At 45.3% G+C, this 21,164-nt stretch overlaps 1 protein-coding gene across 4 annotated transcripts in view; it reads left to right on the plus strand.

Moving 5' to 3' along the window:
* The window catches only part of GPD2 (glycerol-3-phosphate dehydrogenase 2), a 262,935-nt gene that overhangs the window by 22,901 nt on the left and 218,870 nt on the right, over positions 1–21,164 (plus strand). For 3 of the 4 annotated variants that reach the window (XM_073545647.1, XM_073545650.1, XM_073545648.1), the window contains exon 2: positions 17,432–17,539. The exons of the other annotated variant lie outside the window; for it this stretch is intronic. In XM_073545647.1, the coding sequence (XP_073401748.1) occupies positions 17,441–17,539 (99 nt within the window). In that variant the 5' untranslated portion in view covers positions 17,432–17,440. The remainder of the gene's footprint in view (positions 1–17,431; positions 17,540–21,164) is intronic. 4 annotated transcript variants of the gene reach the window in all.

The following is a 21,164-nucleotide window of genomic DNA, read 5'->3' on the forward strand; positions in this document are numbered from 1 at the left end:
ATATGGAAAACTGTGTAGTGTTCTATTTCATTAAAATACTTTTTTCTGGCTGTGTCTTTTTTTTAACCCTTTAACTCATTGACACCTCTTCATTATTAATCGGCCTTAATGTAGTCTGCCGCCTGCGTCTTTTAACGCACAGTGGAGACAGGATTTCATGAAATCCCCTCCACTATGCTGTAACATCTGGACGCTGCGTGTTTGACGCTGAGGCTGTATACGCAGCGTCAAACACACAGCGTTTCCTGACCGTGGAAACATACCCTAAGGCCAAGCAATAGCATGCGTATTCATGAGTAGATTGAGAGTAAAGGGCCCGTTACACATAGCGATATCGCTACATGTGATACTTACCTCCGATCGGCTCCCCCGCTGGCTATCGCCGATCGTGCGAGAACGTCCTGGACCGTTTCTCGTCGGGTGCTTCCTGTGGCGCCGATGAGCGACGCGTGGACGCGGGTGGGAGGACGTCAGGATCGCCGCGTCTGACAGCTAAGTAGCGACCGCCGACCGCTGCTATGTCGCTGGTGAGATCTGCCTGTGTGGCAGATCACTAGCGACCACTTAGCGATGCACCAGCGATCCATATCATTGTCGGGATCGCTGGTGCATCACTAAGTGTCACGGTACCTTAATAACTGAAGGCCAAACATCTTTCTGTCACTTGTTAATTTGCAGCCTTAAGGGTATTTCCCACCAATAAAGGGGTTGTCCAGTTTGAGTAATTCTGTATTGTTAAAAGGTACTGTCCCTTACCATAAGCTGACCACACAGTATCTTACTGCTGAAACTTCTTGCGTTAGTGTAATCTGTAGGGGAATCTGGCAGCAAGAGTTCAGCTCACCTCTTGTACCATCAAAAGAATATGAAGAATTACACAGTTCTCTCATAACCAGAAATGGATAAAATTGCAAAATGTTTGTAAACAAGCAACTTTTCAATTTTACCTCTTACTAAAAATCCTCTCCTGTATCAACCGCGGCATATCTAATTTTTTTTTCCTGCTTTTGACTAGGTTAACGACCACGTCTGCAGTTTATCTGTGGTGGCCAATGTCCTAGGCAAAGACGCACTTGCTAGAACTTGTAAGATAACTGGATCCGGCCAGCTTCTGGGTCCCTGCACTTGTCAAGTGCTTCAGAATTAAAGCTCTCATGTATTTTAGACCAGTGTCTCAACCATGCGGCCAGCTTGAACTGTCAATCAGAAGCACTACCCCTCGGAGAACAGGAAGCCGAGAGGCAGAGGAGCTCTGCGCTCCTGAAGAAAAATGAGAAGAACCCTTTAATGTAGAATTCCCCTATAGGATATATAAAATGGGTTTTCTTAAGCAGACAATTAATTTAGCATAAAATAGATATGCCATCAATGTCAGGAAATTCTGGGATTCCATTCTCTGAAACAAAGGGGCTACGAGGCTCACCAAGGGGTACATTTCCTTTTAGGCTTTTGCCCTGCCGTAGTCTAAGCTGAGGGATGGGTGCCGACTCTGGATACTTTGATAATACAGATTGCTTTTTTTATTACTGAAGTTTGAAGGAAATGATAGAAATGACAAGCTCACGATGAGCGAACGCCATGAAACTCCATACCTGCAAAACAATGGCCTCTAATGTGCCGTATCAGAAGTCTCCAATTAGTAATGCCAGGAGCTTCTTTGAATGAAGCAAACTGCAGAAATACAAAAGCAAATTGTAGTCTGATATTAACAGAATGCCATCTGAGGGATCTTATTATTTGTCGTGCCGCTACACCAGGGGCTCTCAAAACACTGCCAGGTTCCTGTACCGTCACTTTCCTTGCTGGTTTGGCCAGTCTCTTTGAGTACTGTTCACACTGATTTGTCATGGTAGAATAAATGGGTCAGCACTAGTGATGAGCAAGCGTGCTGGGATAAGGTGTTATCTGAGCATGCCGTGTGCTTACCAAGTGTTTTCAAAAAATATGTTCATGTCCCGGCGGCTGCATGTCTCACAGCTGTTTGACAGCCACAACACATGCAGGGACTGTCTAACAGCCGTGAGACATGCAGCCGCCGTAACTTGAACATATTTTTCGAGCACGCCGATGTCACTCTGTTAACACACGAGCATGCTCAAATAACACCTTATCCCAGCACGTTCGCTCATCACTAGTCAGCACACGTTGAAGGTCATAAATCCTCTCTTGTTGGCTCCTATCTCAAGTATGGACCATGATGCCATCTCTGTCCTCTCACCGGTTCAGCTCTTTCTTGTTTTTGGCTCTGGTTGTTGTCAGAGACTCTGTTGTACTCGCTGCTCTCTTTTCTGCTTCCTATCAGGAGTACACACCGATTACATGCAGTAAAGCCGAGTTCAGATAGGCGTATTTTACGGTCCATACATGAAGCTTAATGCTCGGACTGACCGGAGTCTCCTGACCCGAACTTACAGCCTCATAGACACATGAGGACATAAATTGGGTAGGGACACTCACGGTCAATCCAGGAACCGTGGTTTTTATACAGACTATGAAAAATGGCCTGTCTTAACTTGGCCCTAGAGTTTGAGTTTGCCAACTGGTCCTTTATAGTATTTCCCTGGAACACTTCTCTATCTGTAAGGTTCCTCCTTTACTAGGTTGTAACTGCACTAGGTGAAGACTATTTACTTTTTGGGGGAAAAAACATTGAAAAGCCAAAAGTCATTAACTCAGTAAATTATAATACTTTATGACACCAGTTTGAAATAATGATTTTAAAATCTGAAATGTTGGCCTACTGAAATGTATGTTCGGTAAATGCACTCAATATTTACTCAGGGCTCCTTTTGCATCAATTACCGCGTCAATGCGGCGTGGCATTGAGGCGATCAGCCTGTGGCACTGCTGAGGGGTTATGGAAGTCCAGGTTGCTTTGATAGCAGCCTTCAGCTCGTCTGCATTGTTGAGTCTGGTGTCTCTCACCTTCCTCTTGACAATACACCATAGATTCTCTGTGGGGTTAAGGTCAGGCGAGTTTGCTGCCAATCAAGCACAGTGATACTGTTGTGTGTAAACCAGGTGTTGGTACTTTTGGCAGTGTGGACAGGTGCCAAGTCCTGCTGGAGAATGACATTTCCATCTCCGAAAAGCTTGTCGGAAGAGGGAAGCATGAAGTGCTCTAAAATTTCCTGGTAGACGGCTGCGCTGACTTTCGTCTTGATAAAACACAGTGGACCTACACCAGTAGATGACATGGCTCCCCAAACCATCACTGATTGTGGACACTTTACACTAGACCTCCAGCAGCTTGGATTGTGGCCTCTACACTCTTCCTCCAGACTCTGAGACCTTGATTTCCAAATGAAATGCAAAATTTACTTTCATCTGAAAACAACACCTTGGGCCACTGACAACAGTCCAGGTCTTTTTCTCCTTGGCCCAGGTAAGACGCTCCTGGCGTTGTCTATTGGTCATGAGTGGCTTGACACAAGGAATGTGACACGTGTAGCCCATGTCCTGGATACCTCTGTGTGTGGTGGCTCTTGAAGCAATGACTCCAGCAGCGGTCCACTCCTTGTGAATCTCCCCAAAATTTTTGAATGGCCTTTTCTTAACAATCCTTCTAAGGCTGCCGTTATCCCGGTTGTTTGTGCTCCTTTTTCTACCACACTTTTTTCTTCCACTCAACTTTCCATCAATATGCTTGGATACAGCACTCTGTGAACAGCCGGCTTCTTTAGCAATGACCTTTTGTGACTTTCCCTCCTTGTGGTGTGTGTCAGTGACTGCCTTCTGGACATCTGTCAGGCCAGCAGTCTTCCTCATGATTGTGGAGCTACTGAAATAGGTTGAGGGACATTTTTAAAGGCTTAGGAAGCCTTTGCAGGTGTTTTTTGTTAATTATTCTAATTTACTGAGATAATGACTTTCGAGTTTTCATTGGCTGTAAGCCATAATCATCAACATTAACAGAAATAAACACGTGAAATAGATCACTCTGTGTGTAATGGCTCTATAGAATAAGAGTTTCCCTTTTTGTGTTAAAGAGCTGAAATTAAATTTTTGATGATATTTAAATTTTTTGAGAAGCACTAGTATTTGAGCACGCCGAAGATACCCTATTAGTACACGAGCATGCTCAGATAACCTTAGCTCTCTCCACTCTAGCACTAGTGCGCCCTGTTTGCTTCACATTAAGCTAATTTGTGTTAAAAGGGTTGTTCATTCCTTGGAAAACCGCTTGTCATTCCTCATGTTTGGCCCTATTAAAATAAAACCACCTATACTCGCCTCTAGTGATGGCGCCAGTCGCGTTCTCAGGACTCGTGTGGCTGTCAGGTGAGCCCTGCACCCAATCAACGCCGGCGTCACTATCCCCTCCTTCGGATGTATTGAACATCAACAGGGAGTCAGGGCAGCTGCTGCTGTCTGACTTCCTAATGATAGTCAATTTGTCCAAAGATGGGGACAGTGATCCCTGCACTTATTGGGTGCAGGGCTCACCTGACATAACTGCACATGAATCCTGAGTACGCGACTGGTGCCATCACAGGAGGCGAGTATAGGTGGTTTTATTTTAATAGGGCCAAACATGAGGAATGACAATGGGTTGACCAAGTGATGGACAAACCCTTTAAGTTTTTATTCTTTAAATAATGGAATATTTGAATATATGAATCGTCCCCCCTATAAATAAAACCACATGCTTTTGTTTCCATGAAAATAGAACAGTAAAACACAGTAAGTATTCAGTAGTATGTTCATTTACAATGTTAATGTGTCATTTTAAGGTGGAGAACTTTTTGAGGTTTTCTACTGATCTGATATATATATTTTTTTAAATGTAATGTAGGTTTGGAGAAGTAGATGGATGAAATGAGCTGAGATTGAGTCACAATTGTTTGGTCAATGATACACGTAACTCTTGCATTGTCTGACCCAGAGGGCCGGTCTGGGGAAAGACCAGCACATCAAACGTGGTAACTCTGTGACTCACAGACGGCTGCACAGCGTTCCCTTCCTTGCCCACTTCAGGTTTTTTTTTTTTCTATGACCAAAGTGCATTACGTTGGATAGAAAATGTGTGATGGGTGCAGGGTCTAAATCAGACGGTTAGTCACTACGTGAGACATGCAGTGCACATTACGTCACTGACTCTGCTCTCAAGGTAAGATTCGGGATCTTCCAGAAACCACAATTGGGTCAGAATTACAAAGTCTGCTGCCCCAGACCACAGACGTGAAAACAATGCTCCTACGTAGTGAGCTGGATCAGACTAGTGGCATCCTGGAGAAAGCAGAACATTAGTAGGTGAGACGCCCGCAGCAACCACGAGACCTAAGAGAACAACACAGGGGCTTGCAATGATTTCCTCCCTGGCATCCTTCCCTACTGTTCTACGACAGATACCAGCTGTCATGGTTTTTGCCTTGTCCTAACCACAAACAGTTTTACTTGCACGGTTCACCTCGGGCATGGGACAAGTGTACAAAGCCACACTTTGTCTGTGAGCTCTGAATCCATGCCAGATTTCCGTTTCTGTATCCAGCGGCTTAGTGGGGCCTCGCTAAATCCTTTCACAGTCACTGACTGGCATTGAAATGCAACTTATTGAGGAGGGGCGGTGTGGAGACATGGCTTACGTCAATCTTTATAATTTGCATAAAGAGCAATTCCCTAATTTTTTAATTTTTATTTTAACCGCCTTCAGGTTGATCTTGAGCCATGGTGACTTGATGGATGAAAATGATCTGTAGGAAGATCAATCTTGTACCAGCTTAGATAGGTCCACCAGGGTCTTCTGCGCCATTATCTTCATAATATGAAGCCATCGGGTGCTGGTCTTTCTTTTTGTCTTTTTTTTTTATGATTGCTATATATTATTAGGCAAAATTTTGCAGGATTTTGACAGGGTACTGCTTAGTCCTTTCAGCAAAGGTCCAGGAGTTCGAAGTTGGTTATGGACAAGAGAGGGAAACTGCAGGATTTTATTGTTCCTCAGCTTCCCTCTCGCATTATTGAGATGTCTCATACTACAAGTACGGTATTTCATATTACGTGTGCAGTTCCTTTATAAATCAGGCACACATTTTCCATACTTCATCCATCGTTTTTCCATCGTAATAAATGTTAAGGAAATCGGAGCATTCTGTAACTTCCGTTGATTTAGGTGGAGTCTTGATATTGTTGTCCCAGGAGCAGGACAATTTCCAAATTGACCATTCGAACATTATTGATTTATGAAAAATGAACGCGAGGGAAGCCCTTTAAAACAGTCTTTGCACAAATTGTCTCCATCACCTTTCCACAGCTTAATAGATAATTGTCTTATCACTGGGGGGGGCGTTCTATAAATCACTAGAACGGAGTTTGTGCCCCCGTTTCGTCTTCACTGGATTAATGAAACAATGAGAAGGAGATTAGAATCTGCATCGATCGAGCATGTGCAATTAAAGGCCTAAATACATTGCATAGATCAGCAACGCATTTGCTCGACCGCTGCTGCGTTGAGATGACTCTTCCCCAGCCTCCATCTCCTGCGATCTACTGGTTCTTTGAGAAGTCTGACTGCTCCAAAATGTTATAGCTATTTTACTTTGCAAATATTACCAATTTTGACTAGCCGTACAAAAAAGCCACAAATGTAAACGTGACCGGATTTCTTCATATTTGACCTGTTCTCCAGCTAAATATGGCGGATCGGTCATTGTATCTGTGGCGCCCCTGAGGCTCAGTCGCCACAGAGGTACTGCACCTTCTCCCCACCGCCTAGGTAAGTTGGGAACTCCTTTCGACACTCCAACACCTGCACCCACACACAGGATAGTTCAGCAATGGACCAGATTGCGGCTCCATGCTTAGAGGGTAGCGGAGCACCTTTCGTGGGTCCTTGCTTCGTAACACGAGATGTGCTGGGAGGTCGGTGGAGTTAGTATAAAAGAAGGGGAAAGTAGGAGATGACAGGTCAGTGTCACAGGAGAGTGAGAGGGAACGAAGTCACTCGGATAGGAGTGAGCATCCCTGGAGGAAGGGATGGAGGAAGGAGTGCTGCAGCTGCCTCAGTGACCTGAGCCAGCTGGCACGGGAAGGAGAAGAGAAAGGAAAAGTAGGAGAGAGACGTAGAACTGCAACCTAAGTTTCCATAAGAGAGAGAAGGAACAGCGCGGAACGAAGGAGTAGGAGAACAGAGAGGAGTTGTGGGTTGGAAGAGGAACCCTGCCTATAGGTTCTCAGCACAAGGCCGGGGCCCGGTCCCCGAGGTTGTATGGACACTTATGGTTCTGCAGCAGACACCGGTGGAGTAGTTGGCTGTAAATGCACTACTCCCATCTAAGACTTGGCACACATCAGCGACATGGATAGAGAGCCGGGATCCAGGAGGTCCCTGATCAGGCTACAGCTGTCTGTCATACAAGTAAGGTTCTAGGAACATCTGACAGGAGGAACTCTAGAGAACCACGGTACTGGAGATCTTCACACTAAAAGGCGCAATAGAGGAGTCGTTCAGGAAAGGCACATGTTGGCGGAGTGTTGGAGAGGAGAGCCCTGACTTGCCCGGGAGGTTGCTTGAGTCTATGCCCCGGAGGACACGGCATGGAAGCGGACACCAGTGTGCACTACGAACTGTGAGTAAAGCTTTGGAACTGCAAGCCCTGGTGTCCTCCAGTCATTCGCCGCTAACACCTTCAGCACCGCTACATCTGGGTACCAACATCTATCCCACTCTGCACCTCTCCTCGTCCATTGCACCTACACTGCCCTGGGACTACAGCTCCACCTGTGGGGAGCTACACCATCTTTGCTGCACCACACCATCAATCCCAGTGGATCTGCATGCAGTGTTGGCTTAACATCTTGCTTGCCAAACACCATGGGTGGCGTCACGAACTATTACACCATTACATCCCCCCATTACTTGAGCGCCCAGGGCCACGGACCGGGTCACTGCTGCTGTGACACATTCCCCTGACACCGGCCCGGTACCGAGTACCCCACGGCCCTGGGAGGGCGACCCATATCCCTGCCTCTGCTGATAAGGAAACTGCTGTAAACCGGAAGTGTGAGTCTGAAATAGCCCCAGCGGACACTGTAAACATTACTAGATTACTGGTTTTGTTTTTTTAATGAAAAAAATAAAGCAAATTAAAGCGCAGCTGAACTTTAATTTTGAATAATTTTGTCCAGTATGAAAAGTTATGAAACTTTGCAAATCACTGTATTAAGGAATTTGTCTTCACTCCTGTAAAGAATAAAATAAAATTGCATGGAAGTAGTTTCCATACTTCTGCTTTTCCCCATTCTGTTTGCCTGCCTTCATGTTAACACTTAAAGGGGTTCTGTCAGTAGGATAGCCCCAATACCCTCCCTTCCCAATCTGCATATTCGGGCATGTAGGTCTTTTGAGATGTAAATCCATTGACCTCTTTATCTCTTCTGTCTGCTGCTGAATTCTCAAATAATTAGTATTTTCATTCATTAGGACAGTGTTCCCCAACTCCGGTCCTCGAGAGCCACCAACAGGTCATGTATTCAAGATTTCCTCAGTATTGCACAGGTGTTTGAATTCTTGCCTGTCCAGGTGATGCAGTTATCATCTGTGCAATACTAAGGAAATCCTGAAAACATGACCTGTTGGTGGGCCTTGAGGACCGGAGTTGGGGAACACTGCATTAAAGGCCCTTTTACATTTAGCGATGCACCAGCGATCCCGACCACGATATGACCCGGTCAGGATCGCTGGTGCATCGCTAAATGGTCGCTAGTGAGCTGTCACACAGGCAGATCTCACCAGCGATGCAGCAGCGATACAGCGGACGATACTTACCTTTCAGACGCGGCGATCCTGACGTCCTCCCGCCCGCGTCCACACGCCGCTCGCCACAGGAAGCCCAGCAGGAAGCGCCCGACGAGAAATGGAGCCGACCTATCTCGCGCGATCAGCGATGGACAGCGGGGGAGCCGGTCGGAGGTAAGTACCACACATAGCGATATCGCTAGCAATATCGCTCTAACGTCACAAAATCGGTGACGTTATAGCGATATTGCTAGCGATATCGCTATGTGTAAAACCCCCTTAAGAGATGAGGTGTTAAGTGCTTTAGGCATAACAGAGCACTTAAAGGGGTGGTGTAACATACAAATTCATTTTCATCTTAAGCCCCTATGTGTTTAATCCCATAATCTAAACTATATTCTAATATGCTTGCATTAAAAATTCCCTAGCCTTCCCTAACTACAAAATCTAACTTTTTTTTTTTGCCTACTTCCTTTTTGATGACGCTTTGTTTGAGTATTCCAGGCATGCTGGGATACTCAAACAAAGTGTCATCAGAGGGCAGAGGCAGCGGTCACTGCCACAGCCTTTGCCCTCTCCCTGAAATGAAGACTCATCGGTGACCTTCATTTCAGAGGCTGGGCTAGTCTGTGCACAATGACAGCGCACTTTCTGTTGCCAGCTTAGTTCAGCAGAACTGCGCTGGCCTGGCACCAGAGCGCACTGTCAGTGCATGGTGTCAGAATGCCTGGCATGCAGAGACCAGCACCGTCCCTGCAAGAGATGTCACTTGTGGGGTGGCGTTGGTCTCTGCACACACTGACAGTGCTCTCTCTTGCCAACTCGTTACTGCCGATTTGAGTCAGCAACATAGAATGCACTGTCATTATGCACATTTCATAGTGTACATCAGACAGGGATTAGCCCAGTCTCTGAAATGAAGGTTAACGATGACTGTTCATTTCAGTGGGAGGGGGCAGAGGATTTGGCAGTGACCGCAGCCTCTGCCCCTGATGATACTTTGCGTATCCCAGCATGCACTGGGATTCTCAAACAATGCGGGGGGGGGGAGACAGTTGGTGTAGGTAGGGAATTTTTAATTTAAAGTATATTAGAAAATAGTTTAAATAGAGATTTAGGATGAGGATGATTTTGTCGGGCCTCCCCTTTGATAAGCCACTGCCCACCTAGGTTTTCTGACCAGCAACAACCTCTTTTGCTTGATTGATGACTTATTTCCTTGCCATGTCAAAAATACTGTGCGCTATCCATCAAGTTAGAGGCTTGCGCTGGTCGGGAGAACAAATTTCATTACTTATCATGCTGGACAATTTTTAAAATCAAAAGTTTAGCTTCTCTATAAAGATAATGTATGACTACAAAAAACCTGATCTAAGCAATAAGTAAAAGAGTTGTCTGAAATACATCTGTAGCTGATGGTGACTTGCTGCTCTCCATTATCATTAAAGAGACTCTGTCACCAGGTTATTGCCCATCAGAGAGCAGCATGATGTAGAGGCAGAGTCCCTGATTCCAGCAATGCGTCACTTACTGGGCTACTTGTTGCAGTTTTGAACTCTCTGAACTCTGAGCTCTGTATAACTCCGCCCACCACCATTGATTGGCAGTTGTGTACTCTGCATAAGAAGAAAGCTGCCAATCAATAGTGTGGGTGGGGTTATACAGAGCTCATGAATATGGAGGACTACATGGCAGCATATTTACTAGTCCTGATAGTGATAGAATTGGTAATGGTAGCATCAGCATTTTTCAAGCTTCTTTACAAGGTGTTTTCCTAAGGTGGATAACCCCATTACTAGAGCTAGTGCAAGTAATAAATATTATTTCAAGGTGATTTTTGTAAAAAAAAACTTGTCATATGTGGGTTTCAAGAAATTCCTGCACTTTGAGGAAACTCCCAATTCTATTATGATGTATAATTGCTTTATATGAAATAACTTGCATTCACTTTAGGGATTTTCATATACATTTATGACCTATCATTATGATTGGTGGAGTCTGATCTCTGGTCCATGGACGATCAGCTGATTGAATGGCTTGTGGCGTACCAGAAGTGTCACAGCGCCATCCGTTATGAAGTGGCTAAAAATGGCACTACAAGCTTCCTCCCATACCTGATTTTTTTTTTTTTTTTTTTTTTGTTTCTTAAGTATAGGTCATCAGTGTTATATAGTTTAAGAAAACTACTTTGAGAAAATAATTATAAAGAAAATATTCTATAGAAAGTTTTTAAAGAAAATGATTGTCTCCTACACAGAGTAGAGTTCAGCAATGGAATCATCAAGTTAAATTACCCCCATTATTGTACACAGTTCCAACCCATCGCTCAGCTACTTTCCTGTTGTACCTTTCTCCCTGCTGTCAGTCCTTACTGTCCATTTGCATTCTGTCCCTCAGGATGACTGGGGCTATAGGTGCTGAGATGATTTTGCAGCACATACATCATTTTTACGCTCTTTAAAATCCCAGAGTTTTCACCACTTTGACGTCTTTATTTAAAAAAAAAAATAATCTGCCTGTTTTCTTCCCTGTCCAAAATTTTATAAAGTAGCAAACGGAATCTGAGGTGGGGCATGAAGCGGCTCCACCACGTACATTAATAGCGCAGTGTTTGCACTTCGGCCCAACATGTCATTTGGCTGGAGAACGCGGTAATAAATCTACATAATAAAAGCGATTCGTTCTCGGAGCAGAACCTGAAACTGCGTAGATGAACCTGTTGCACTTGGCAGTCGTAGACTTCAGTTTCCTTCAGGGGAAATATTAATAGCAAAGAAAAGCACAGCGGACTTGTAATGAGACTCCATGACTGGTCATACAGCCAGAGCTATCTATCTATTTATCTCCATTTTTCTTTCTTTCTTTTTTTTTTTTTTTTAATTTTTCCTTTATTTATTTTTTTCCCCTTTTTTTCTCTCTTTCCTTTTTTCGTTTTCCTTTTTTTTTCTCCTTTTCTTTCTTTGATAGATCTGAAAAATTAAAATGAAAGGTTTGCAAATAGCCTTGTTTAAAAAAAAAAAAGCTAAACTTTTGTGTCTGCAGCTCCCTTTCAGAGCTATAGGTTTTCATGGCAATATATAACCACCAATAACCCTCTGTAGTTTCATCCTCCATCTGTGTAGAACCCGACTTCTTGTTAACCTACCAAATACAGATTAACAAAAAGACTTGGACAATTGGAAAGTAATAGGGTTACATAGGGTTTGTGTGTCATCTGTCATCAGGGAAAAACACTCATATCTGCCGTAGAGTTGGAGACTCCACATCATAGGATGTTTTTTTTCACCACTTTTATTTATTTAGTTTTGGTACATTGGAGCAATGCTAAACATAGTTGAAGACGTGATTTCCCTTTATAGGGGTTGTCCAGGCTTTGGGCTCAAGTCGGCAGTCATTCCATGTGACTGCAGACTTGTGAATCCTCACAGTGCGCACTGTCAGGATGTAATAATTTGCAGGTGCTGATGATATCACCACAGATCAGAGACAGACCAAGAGTTAACGGTTTGTTTACAGGGGGCAGTATCTCCACGCAGGGAGAAGCAGTGGGGGTTAAAAGTGATAAGATCAACGGCAAAACAGTGCACAAAAAGCTAAGTAAGGATATGAAATGGTTAAGCAGAGTAGAAATGGTTAACGGGAATTCTTGTAACTTATCAGTCCAGTGAAGTCTTGATTGAATGGTCATTTTCTCCAACGTTGGCACCGTCAACAGCGGCACTTGAAGACTCTGTAGTCTCTCCTCTCTTGGAAACCGGGAACTCCGAGGTTAAGTCTCTGCAGTCCCCTCTCAGGGTGATGCAGGAAGCGGGGAGATGATGCTGAACTGAGTCACTCCTGCTCTAAGTCTCTGTATATTAAGCTGACAGTCTCTCTGAAGTAATGATGCTATGCACACTGGGCAGTCTACTTGCCACACTCAGGGGTCTCGGCTTGCCACTGCGATCACCGGGGCTGCGCGTTCGGATCACTGTCTCTGCACTGTCAGGGGGAAAGTCTCCTCTGGTCATGGAGGCTCCCGAGTCCACATGCTCACATACAGCTCTCACTATGGCTCGTGTCTCAGTGCTCTGACTGGGAGTTCTCTCTCTCTAGGAGCGCAGTGCTGCAGCCTGCTTTCTTGCTGGCGTGCTTTCCCCTGTCTCTGGCGCACTCTGCTCAGTATCTGGCATGCTCTGCTTTTGCGCTCTCTGCCTGCACACCTTCCCGTCCACCGCACCTTCCTCTTCCTCTCTGCACCTTGCAGTCACATGGTCCAGTCCGTCCAGGACAGAAAGTCTTCCCCCCGGCAACCCTGCTGTCTGGCTATGTGGCTCCCAGATAAGGAGCAGGGAAGGTAACCTCCTTTGGACTTCTTTCTCTTCACCTCCTTACAAGGATATACTGGCGCCAGGAGCAGGTGGGCACATGACCACAAGTATGTGATTTGTATGCATGCGGTCACATGCCGACTAAGTGTACTAAACGAGGCCGGAAACATCTTGTCGGAATGTGGCCAGAAGTATGCAAAACGTGTACTTGTGGTCACACCGCCTGCTCCCAGCGCTAACACTGGAGAATCCTGAGAGCACTGTGCACGCTGTGAGGATTCACTAGTCTGCAGTCACATGGAGTGACTGCAGACTTGTACTCTGAGGCCGCACAACCCCTTTTAATGAGTGTAGGAATCATTGCCTCTTATCTGAGATTTTTTTAAAAATTACTAAAAGTTTGGAATCTATATATTAAAAAAATTTACTTACGGTATATTCATGTCTTAACGCTTTAGCATCAGCACTCTCGTGGTCCCCGACAGTCATTTAGTTGCCCATCAGAAATTACTTGCAGAACGTGCACACGATTGCTGTAGCCAATCACTGATTTCAGCATGTTGCACATGTAGACCTCGCAGCAGTGGCAGACATGGACAGATGAGGGCCCTGATCAAGAACAATATATGGGCCCTTTGCAGTCCAGTAGCTCGTCATAATGAACAATTCCACCTGCATTGAAGGTAGTAGTGGCCCCTTACCTACCTCCTGGGCCCTTGTGCTGCTGCATAGGTTGCACCAATGGTATGTCCACCCTAATATCACAGCTAAGGCCAGTGAACAGCTGGATGGGTCACGTGTTTGTGTGGCAAGTTATCACTGCAGGACAAGAGGACGACTTGCAGACACCTCTGGAGTGGCGAACAAATAAACAAGTGATCCTATGTAACTTAACTTTTTAAAAAAATGTTTAATTTTTTTTGCTTTTAGTACACTTTTTATATTCTGTACAACCCCTCCCTCTCCCCTGAGGCATCATTAGAAAATGACCTATTGTTAAGATTAGAGACACTTTTTCAACTTTTGGAAGGGAATCTGTGCCCTCCAAAAATTTTATTATTATTATTATGCATTTATATAGCGCCATTTATTCCATGTCGCTTTACATGTGAAAAGGGGAAATATAGACAAGTGTAATATATACAAGTGTAAGACAAGGGACATACAGGTACATAAGGAGAGGGGACCCTGCCCGTGAGGGCTCACAGTCTACAGGGATGGGTGAGGATACAGTAGGAGAGGGTAGAGCAGAGGTCGTGCAGTGGTTCAGTAGACCGAGGATCAGTGCAGGCTGTAGGCTTGTCGGAACAGGTGGGTCTTCAGGTTCTTCTTGAAGGTTTCCGTTGATGGTGAGAGTCTGATGTGTTGCGGTAGGGAGTTCCAGAGTATGGGGGAAGCACGGGAGAAGTCTTGTATGGGGTTGTGGGAAGAAGAGATAAGGGGGGAGTAGAGAAGGAGATCGTGGGATGATCGAAGGTTGCGTGCGGGTAGTCACCTAGAGACCATGTCACAGATGTATAGAGGAGACAGGATGTGGATGGCTTTGTATGTCATGGTTAGGGTTTTGAATTGGATCCTCTGGGCAATAGGAAGCCAGTGAAGGGCCTGGCATAGGGGGGAGGCTGGGGAATAGCTGGGAGACAGGTGGATTAGTTGGGCAGCAGAGTGTAGGATGGACTGGAGTGGTGCTAGAGTGCTAGAGGGGAGGCCAGAGAGTAGGAGGTTGCAGTAGTCGAGGCGGGAAATTCTAAGCGCGTGCACTAGTGATTTTGTGGTTTTGTGTTTGAGGAATGAGCGGATCTGGGAAATATTTTTGAGTTTGAGGCGGCAGGAGGAGACGAGGGCTTGGATATGTGGTTTGAAAGAGAGCGCAGAGTCGAGGATCACCCCAAGGCACCGGGCATGCGGGACTGGGGAAAGAGAGCAGCCATTGACATTGATGGTTAGGTCTGGTGGAGGGGTAGCGTGAGATGGGGGAAAGATGATGAATTCTGTTTTGTCCATGTTCAGTTTGAGAAAGCGAGCAGAGAAGAAGGCTGAGATAGCAGATAGACATTGTGGGATGTCAGTCAGTAAGGAGGTGAGGTCGGGTCCAGATAGGTAGATCTGTGTGTCATCGGCATAGAGGTGATACTGCAAACCGTGGGATTCTATGAGCTGTCCCAAGCCGAAGGTATAGTTGGAGAATAGTAGGGGTCCTAGGACAGAGCCTTGGGGAACACCGACAGACGGGGCGAGGTGAGGAGGTGGTGTGTGAGAGGGAGACAGTGAATGTACGGTCCGTTAGGTATGATGAGATCCAGGATAGGGCCAAGTCTGTGATGCCAAGAGAAGAGATGAGAGAATCTGTAGCAGGAGGGAATGGTCTACGGTGTCGAAGGCAGAGGACAGGTCCAGGAGAAGGAGGACAGAGTAGTGTTGCTTGCACTTGGCGGTTAGTAAGTTGTTAGTGACTTTAGTTAGGGCAGTTTCAGTTGAGTGAAGCGGTCGGAAGCCAGATTGTAACCGGTCAAAGAGGGAACAGGAGGAGAGGTGGGAGGACAGTTCAAGATATACATGCTGTTCCAGTAGTTTTTGAGGCGTAAGGGAGAAGAGATATCGGGCGATAGTTAGACACAGAGGATGGGTCAAGGGAGGGCTTTTTGAGGATGGGTGTGATTGAGGCATGTTTGAAGGATGAGGGAAAGACACCATTTGTAAGTGAAGGTTGAATAGGTGTGTTAAAGATGGGATGAGGACTGTGGCCAAGTTAGGGATGAGGTGGGACGGGAGTGGGTCGAGGGCACAAGTGGTGAGGTGTTATCTTGACAGAAGGGTGGAGAGCTGATCTTCTGTCATGGTGGAGAAGCTGGCTTTTTCAGAACAGGGCTGAGCGGTTAAGAGGGGCATTGGGGGCCAATTACCTGCTGATATAGTAGTTATCTAAAGGTAAATGACCTTTAAATTAAGTTATGCCTAGCCGCCTTACAGGAGCAGCAGGTTACAGGGAAGAAAATAAAGTTTCATTTTCCCTGCAGCCGCTCGCTTCCAGTCATCTCTCACTACACAGTGAGAACAGCTGTAACCACTCCCCAGAACATTGATTGACAGCCTCTTCTGCTGCTCACATCCAGCCTATATTGCTGGGAGAGATACTCCCACAAGAGGAGAATCTGAAATGTGGGTCAGGTAGTAAAGTTCATTTTAAGGAGTGTTACAATGAATGAAGAAACTAAGAGTTCAGACTGCAACTGCATTTTCAGTAACTAAAGGTAGCCACGAACATAGGTAAAAATAATTTTTTGCCTGTTAAGTGTCTATAATACTGATGAGAGGACGTACTCAGATAAGGTTTTATCCGAGTGTCTTGGGTGTGCTTGAATAATATGTTTGAGTTACTGCGGCTGCAACACATGCAGGGATTGACTGTTTGCAGCCGCAGGCACTCGAACATATTATTTGAGTATGCCGAAAACACTCGGTTAGAACACGAGCATGCTCAGGTAACACAACATCTGAATATGTTCGCTCATCACTAGCCTTTAAATAAAATAATATATATGGCACCATGTAGCAACAAGGACAACTGTTCTGTAACAGTCTTAAACTGTAATGTATATGTAGCAAAGACTTTTATAATTATAAAAGTTCCTTGGTGAGGACATTCTGCACGTAGAACGTGTATAGGAAAGTCACGCAGGTACTGGAATAAGATCCATGTCTAGGTTATATGCAGCATCTCGCTGGCAATTGAGAGACTGATCCCTTTATATCCTGGGTATGCTCATCATTATTATTATTATTTTTATTATTTCTGTAGTTTCATCTTTCTTTTTTGGGGGGCCCTATTCTGGGATAGCTATCACTAGAATGATGGTCTGTAGGTCTTCCTTCTCTACAACACAATAAGAAGGCGCTTGAATAGATTTGCTACCATGAAAATGTCCCGCTGCTCCATTCCATGCCGGTGGAAGCAGCCGTGTGCGTGACCTTCTCCCTACATCTCAAAGACCTTGGCATTGTGCATGCTCAACCAACTAACCATTGTATGTTATGGGAAATCCCTTTTTAAGATGGCTGTCCTAGTGATTCCTAGTGATCAGTAGATCGCCACCGGTTGGCTCCTAAAATTCATATGCTATCACTGGGGAAAGCATTTTTTTTAGACTTACGGTACATATTTAATGCCAACCATTCCAATCAATGGTAGAGCATATTATATTTATAGGCCTGGTCTGCCAATACAGCTCTTACTTAGCAGATTTGTCTCATAATGGGGGATTCCAATTAGAAGACCCCTATCTGTGACATTCATGTACCCTAATAAGGTCTATGGATATGAGTTGACTTTGAGACAACCCATTTAAGTGTGTATTATTAATATTTTTTTTTTCGTTTCTTTTAGAGAAAATAAATGGCTTTCCGGAACGTAATTCAAGGGACCCTTGTCCTTGGAGGGGGTGCAGTGGCAACTGTATTTGGTCTTTCTCATCTGACTGAGAAAAAGAGAAAGGTAATAACTAAAGTTAAAATTAGGGAGGATGACTTGGATGAAATCTGCCACATACAAACTTTAGTAAAATTATCACAATTCTTGAGATGTTTTCGAATCACAGAGCCAAAGTTCTGAGCTGTCCATCAAACTGTAGCAGCCCTACCTCCATATTCCCACATTTTACATTATAATAGTGAGCTTTTTCTACATACATGAAACTCCAGAACACATTTTTATCCAGTATTCTGCTCTAATTTCTTCATTCATTGATCGGGGCTCCATCGTTCTGACACAGAACTCACGAGGGGTCAATGAGCTTGGTGATTGCGATGTCTCTTTAAGAGTTTACTGGTTTGAACAAGGGTGGAAACATGACTTGCAGCAATGAGGTAACACTGGCTATTTGCAACATTCTGCTAGCAAACACTTCAGCAGCACTTCCTTCCCATAGACAGAATCTCTTTATCTCTTTCACAGTAAAACACAGCACACATCCACAGTGCTGGTCAAGCACCTTCTGACAGTAGGCTCATTCGTAATACCCTGCAGTAGGTCTTCTCTTTCAACTTTATACACTTGTGTCTTAGGATTGCTTCACACCACTCTTTGAATAATCTGTAATAACCATACATTTGGACATATCAGTCATGTTTTATATGTCTAGGATGGTGAAAGTATGCTCGGAAATATGGTGGTCATATTTTTCCACTCGAAGGTTCTTGTGGGAAAATATGACCTAAGGCTAGTTTCACACTTGCTTTTTTTTGCAGCGCGTTTTTCCCGCAAAAAAACGCATTGAAAAAACGCATACATAAGCATACAACTGCTGCGTTTTTTTCAAGCATTTTTATGAGCATGCATGAAAAAAACGCAGCGTTTTTATGCGTTTGTATGCGTTTTTAGCGCGTTTTTACCGCGTTTGCGTTTTTTTCCAACATTTTTAGGTGGCCCCTCACACTACCCAAACCATGACTTTACTAACCCTGACCCTAACCCTGACCCTAACCCTAACCCTGACCCTAACCCTTAACCAAATCATACTTAACCCTAACCCTAACCCTAACCCTGACCCTAACCCTAACCCTAACCCTGACCCTAACCCTAACCCTGACCCTAACCCTAACCCTAACCCTGACCCTAACCCTTAACAAAACCATACTTAACCCTAACCCTAACCCTAACCCTGACCCTAACCCTTAACCAAACCATACTTAACCCTAATCCTGACCCTAACCCTGACCCTAACCCTAACCCTAACCCTGACCCTAACCCTTAACAAAACCATACTTAACCCTAATCCTGACCCTAACCCTGACCCTAATCCTTAACAAAACCATACTTAACCCTGACCCTGACCCTAACCCTAACCCTGACCCTAACCCTAACCCTAACCCTGACCCTAACCCTTAACAAAACCATACTTAACCCTAATCCTGACCCTAACCCTGACCCTAATCCTTAACAAAACCATACTTAACCCTAATCCTGACCCTAACCCTGACCCTAACCCTAACCCTGACCCTAACCCTAACCCTAACCCTAACCCTGACCCTAACCCTTAACAAAACCATACTTAACCCTAATCCTGACCCTAACCATGACCCTAATCCTTAACAAAACCATACTTAACCCTAACCCTGACCCAAACCCCAACCCTAACCCTGACCCTGACCATAACCCTAACCCTAAACCCCCTTAACTAACCCTAACTCTAACCCAAACCCCTAAATTCCATGGTTTAAAAAAAAAAACGCATATGCAAAAAAACGCATACATGAGCATGCCAGTGCGCACATATGCGCATCCATAGGCTATAATGGCCATTTTTAGCGCAAAACGTGCGCATATGTGCGCATGCGCTTTTTTGCAGGGCCAAAAAATGCAACATGCTGCGTCTGGAAAATCCTAACGCACACCCCAAAAAAACGCAGCGCATGAAAATCGCATACATGCGCTGACCAGTGCGCAGGTATGCGCACCCATGTTAAATATAGGGGAAAAAACGCATGCGCAGGTGTGCGTTTTTTTCCAGCGCTAAAAAACGCAAATGTGAAACCAGCCTTAGTTAGAATTAGGTCCTGCTTCCATCTCTCCGTACATACAATTAGCCATCCTCCTCTTACCTGACCTGGAGGAGGGCTGAGGGGTATGGATGGGACCTTTTGTATTATCTTATATAGAAAAACTCATTGTCAGATCCAGGAGAGACCACATGAATTGTAGATCGGTTCGAATTTCTGCGTTGACCCCCTTTGGAAAGAATTGCTCCCCCATCTAATCGTCTTCATTTATCCCTTTTATTTTATACCGTTTTTGCTTTTTATGTATGTCTTTTTATGGCTAGTTTCGCACTAGCGTTTATGAGCGCAGCGACGGCCTGCGCACGGCCGCCGCTAAGCCCCGCCCCTGCCGCGCCCGCCGGTAGCTCCGCCAACCAGCGCAAGACGCTGCATGCGCCCTGCGTCCCCTATCTTTATCACAGGGGGCGCAGGCCGTGCGCAGTATGCGTTTGGCGGCGCATGCGCCTTTTTGACGGTGCGCCGACGCAACCAAACTGCAGCAGGTTGCGTTTGGCGCAGGTCGGCGCACCGTCAAAAGGACGCATGCGCCGCCAAACGCATACTGCGCCACGGCCTGCGCCCCCAGTGATAAAGATAGGGGACGCAGGGCGCATGCAGCGTCATGCGCCGGTGGGCGGAGCTACCGGTGGGGGCACGGCAGGGGGCGGGGCTTAGCGGCGGCCGTGCGCAGGCCGTCGCTGCGCTCATAAACGCTAGAGTGAAACTAGCCTATTACTTGTTTTTCTGACTTTTTAAGCACAGTACCTTATTTTCTGCATATTAGATCTATAATTTTATAACCTTGATCCTTGCTGCTCCGAGGGTGTGTGCACACGCTGCGGATTCTGCTGCGGATCCGCAGCAGATTTGGCCCTGCGGATCTGCAGCAGTTTTTGCTGCCATGTACAGTACCATTATAACCTATGAAAAACAAAAACCGCAGTGCACACAGTGCGGATTTTTCCGCACGGATTTGCTGCGGTTTCAAACCCGCAGCGTGTCACTTCTTTGTGCGGAATCCGCAGCGGTTTCATACCTTCTCCATTATAGAGGTGTCAAACCGCAGGGGAAAACCGCAGGCTAATCCGCAGATAAACCATTTACCTGCGTATTTTACAAAATTCGCGCGGAAAAAACGCAGGTGAATCTGCAGCGTGTGCACACAGCCTAAACATACCCACAACCTTGAAGAGAGAAAGTGTAGGCTGGTTGTATTACCCTGTGTATGCCAGAAGGCAAAAAGATTACCTATCAAGTGCTCAAGAAAGAAGAGTGGTGTGGAAGTGTGAATTGTAGGGTGCCCTTATGTAATTATCAGTCTATAGCAATAAATGAGTGGAGGAGTGAGGGTGAGAAGTCCCCATTTACAGTCACTTCCAAGTCACGTGTGCAGCGCTGTGTCTGCATTTTGGCCAAGTTTTTGTTAAGTAATGACGCAGTGTAATTTGTCATGTGTCGCTCATCTGAGATACTAATTGCCTATTTTTTTGCCTTTCAAAGGACTGTATGGTTTTTTATTTTTGTCCTGATTAGTGATGCTGAGCATGCTCGGATATGGTGTTATCTGAGCATGCTCGTTTGCT

This window comes from Dendrobates tinctorius, unplaced genomic scaffold (assembly GCF_039654945.1).
Source record: "Dendrobates tinctorius isolate UK_male_01 unplaced genomic scaffold, ASM3965494v1 ptg000143l, whole genome shotgun sequence".
Classification (NCBI taxonomy): Eukaryota; Metazoa; Chordata; class Amphibia; order Anura; family Dendrobatidae; genus Dendrobates; species Dendrobates tinctorius.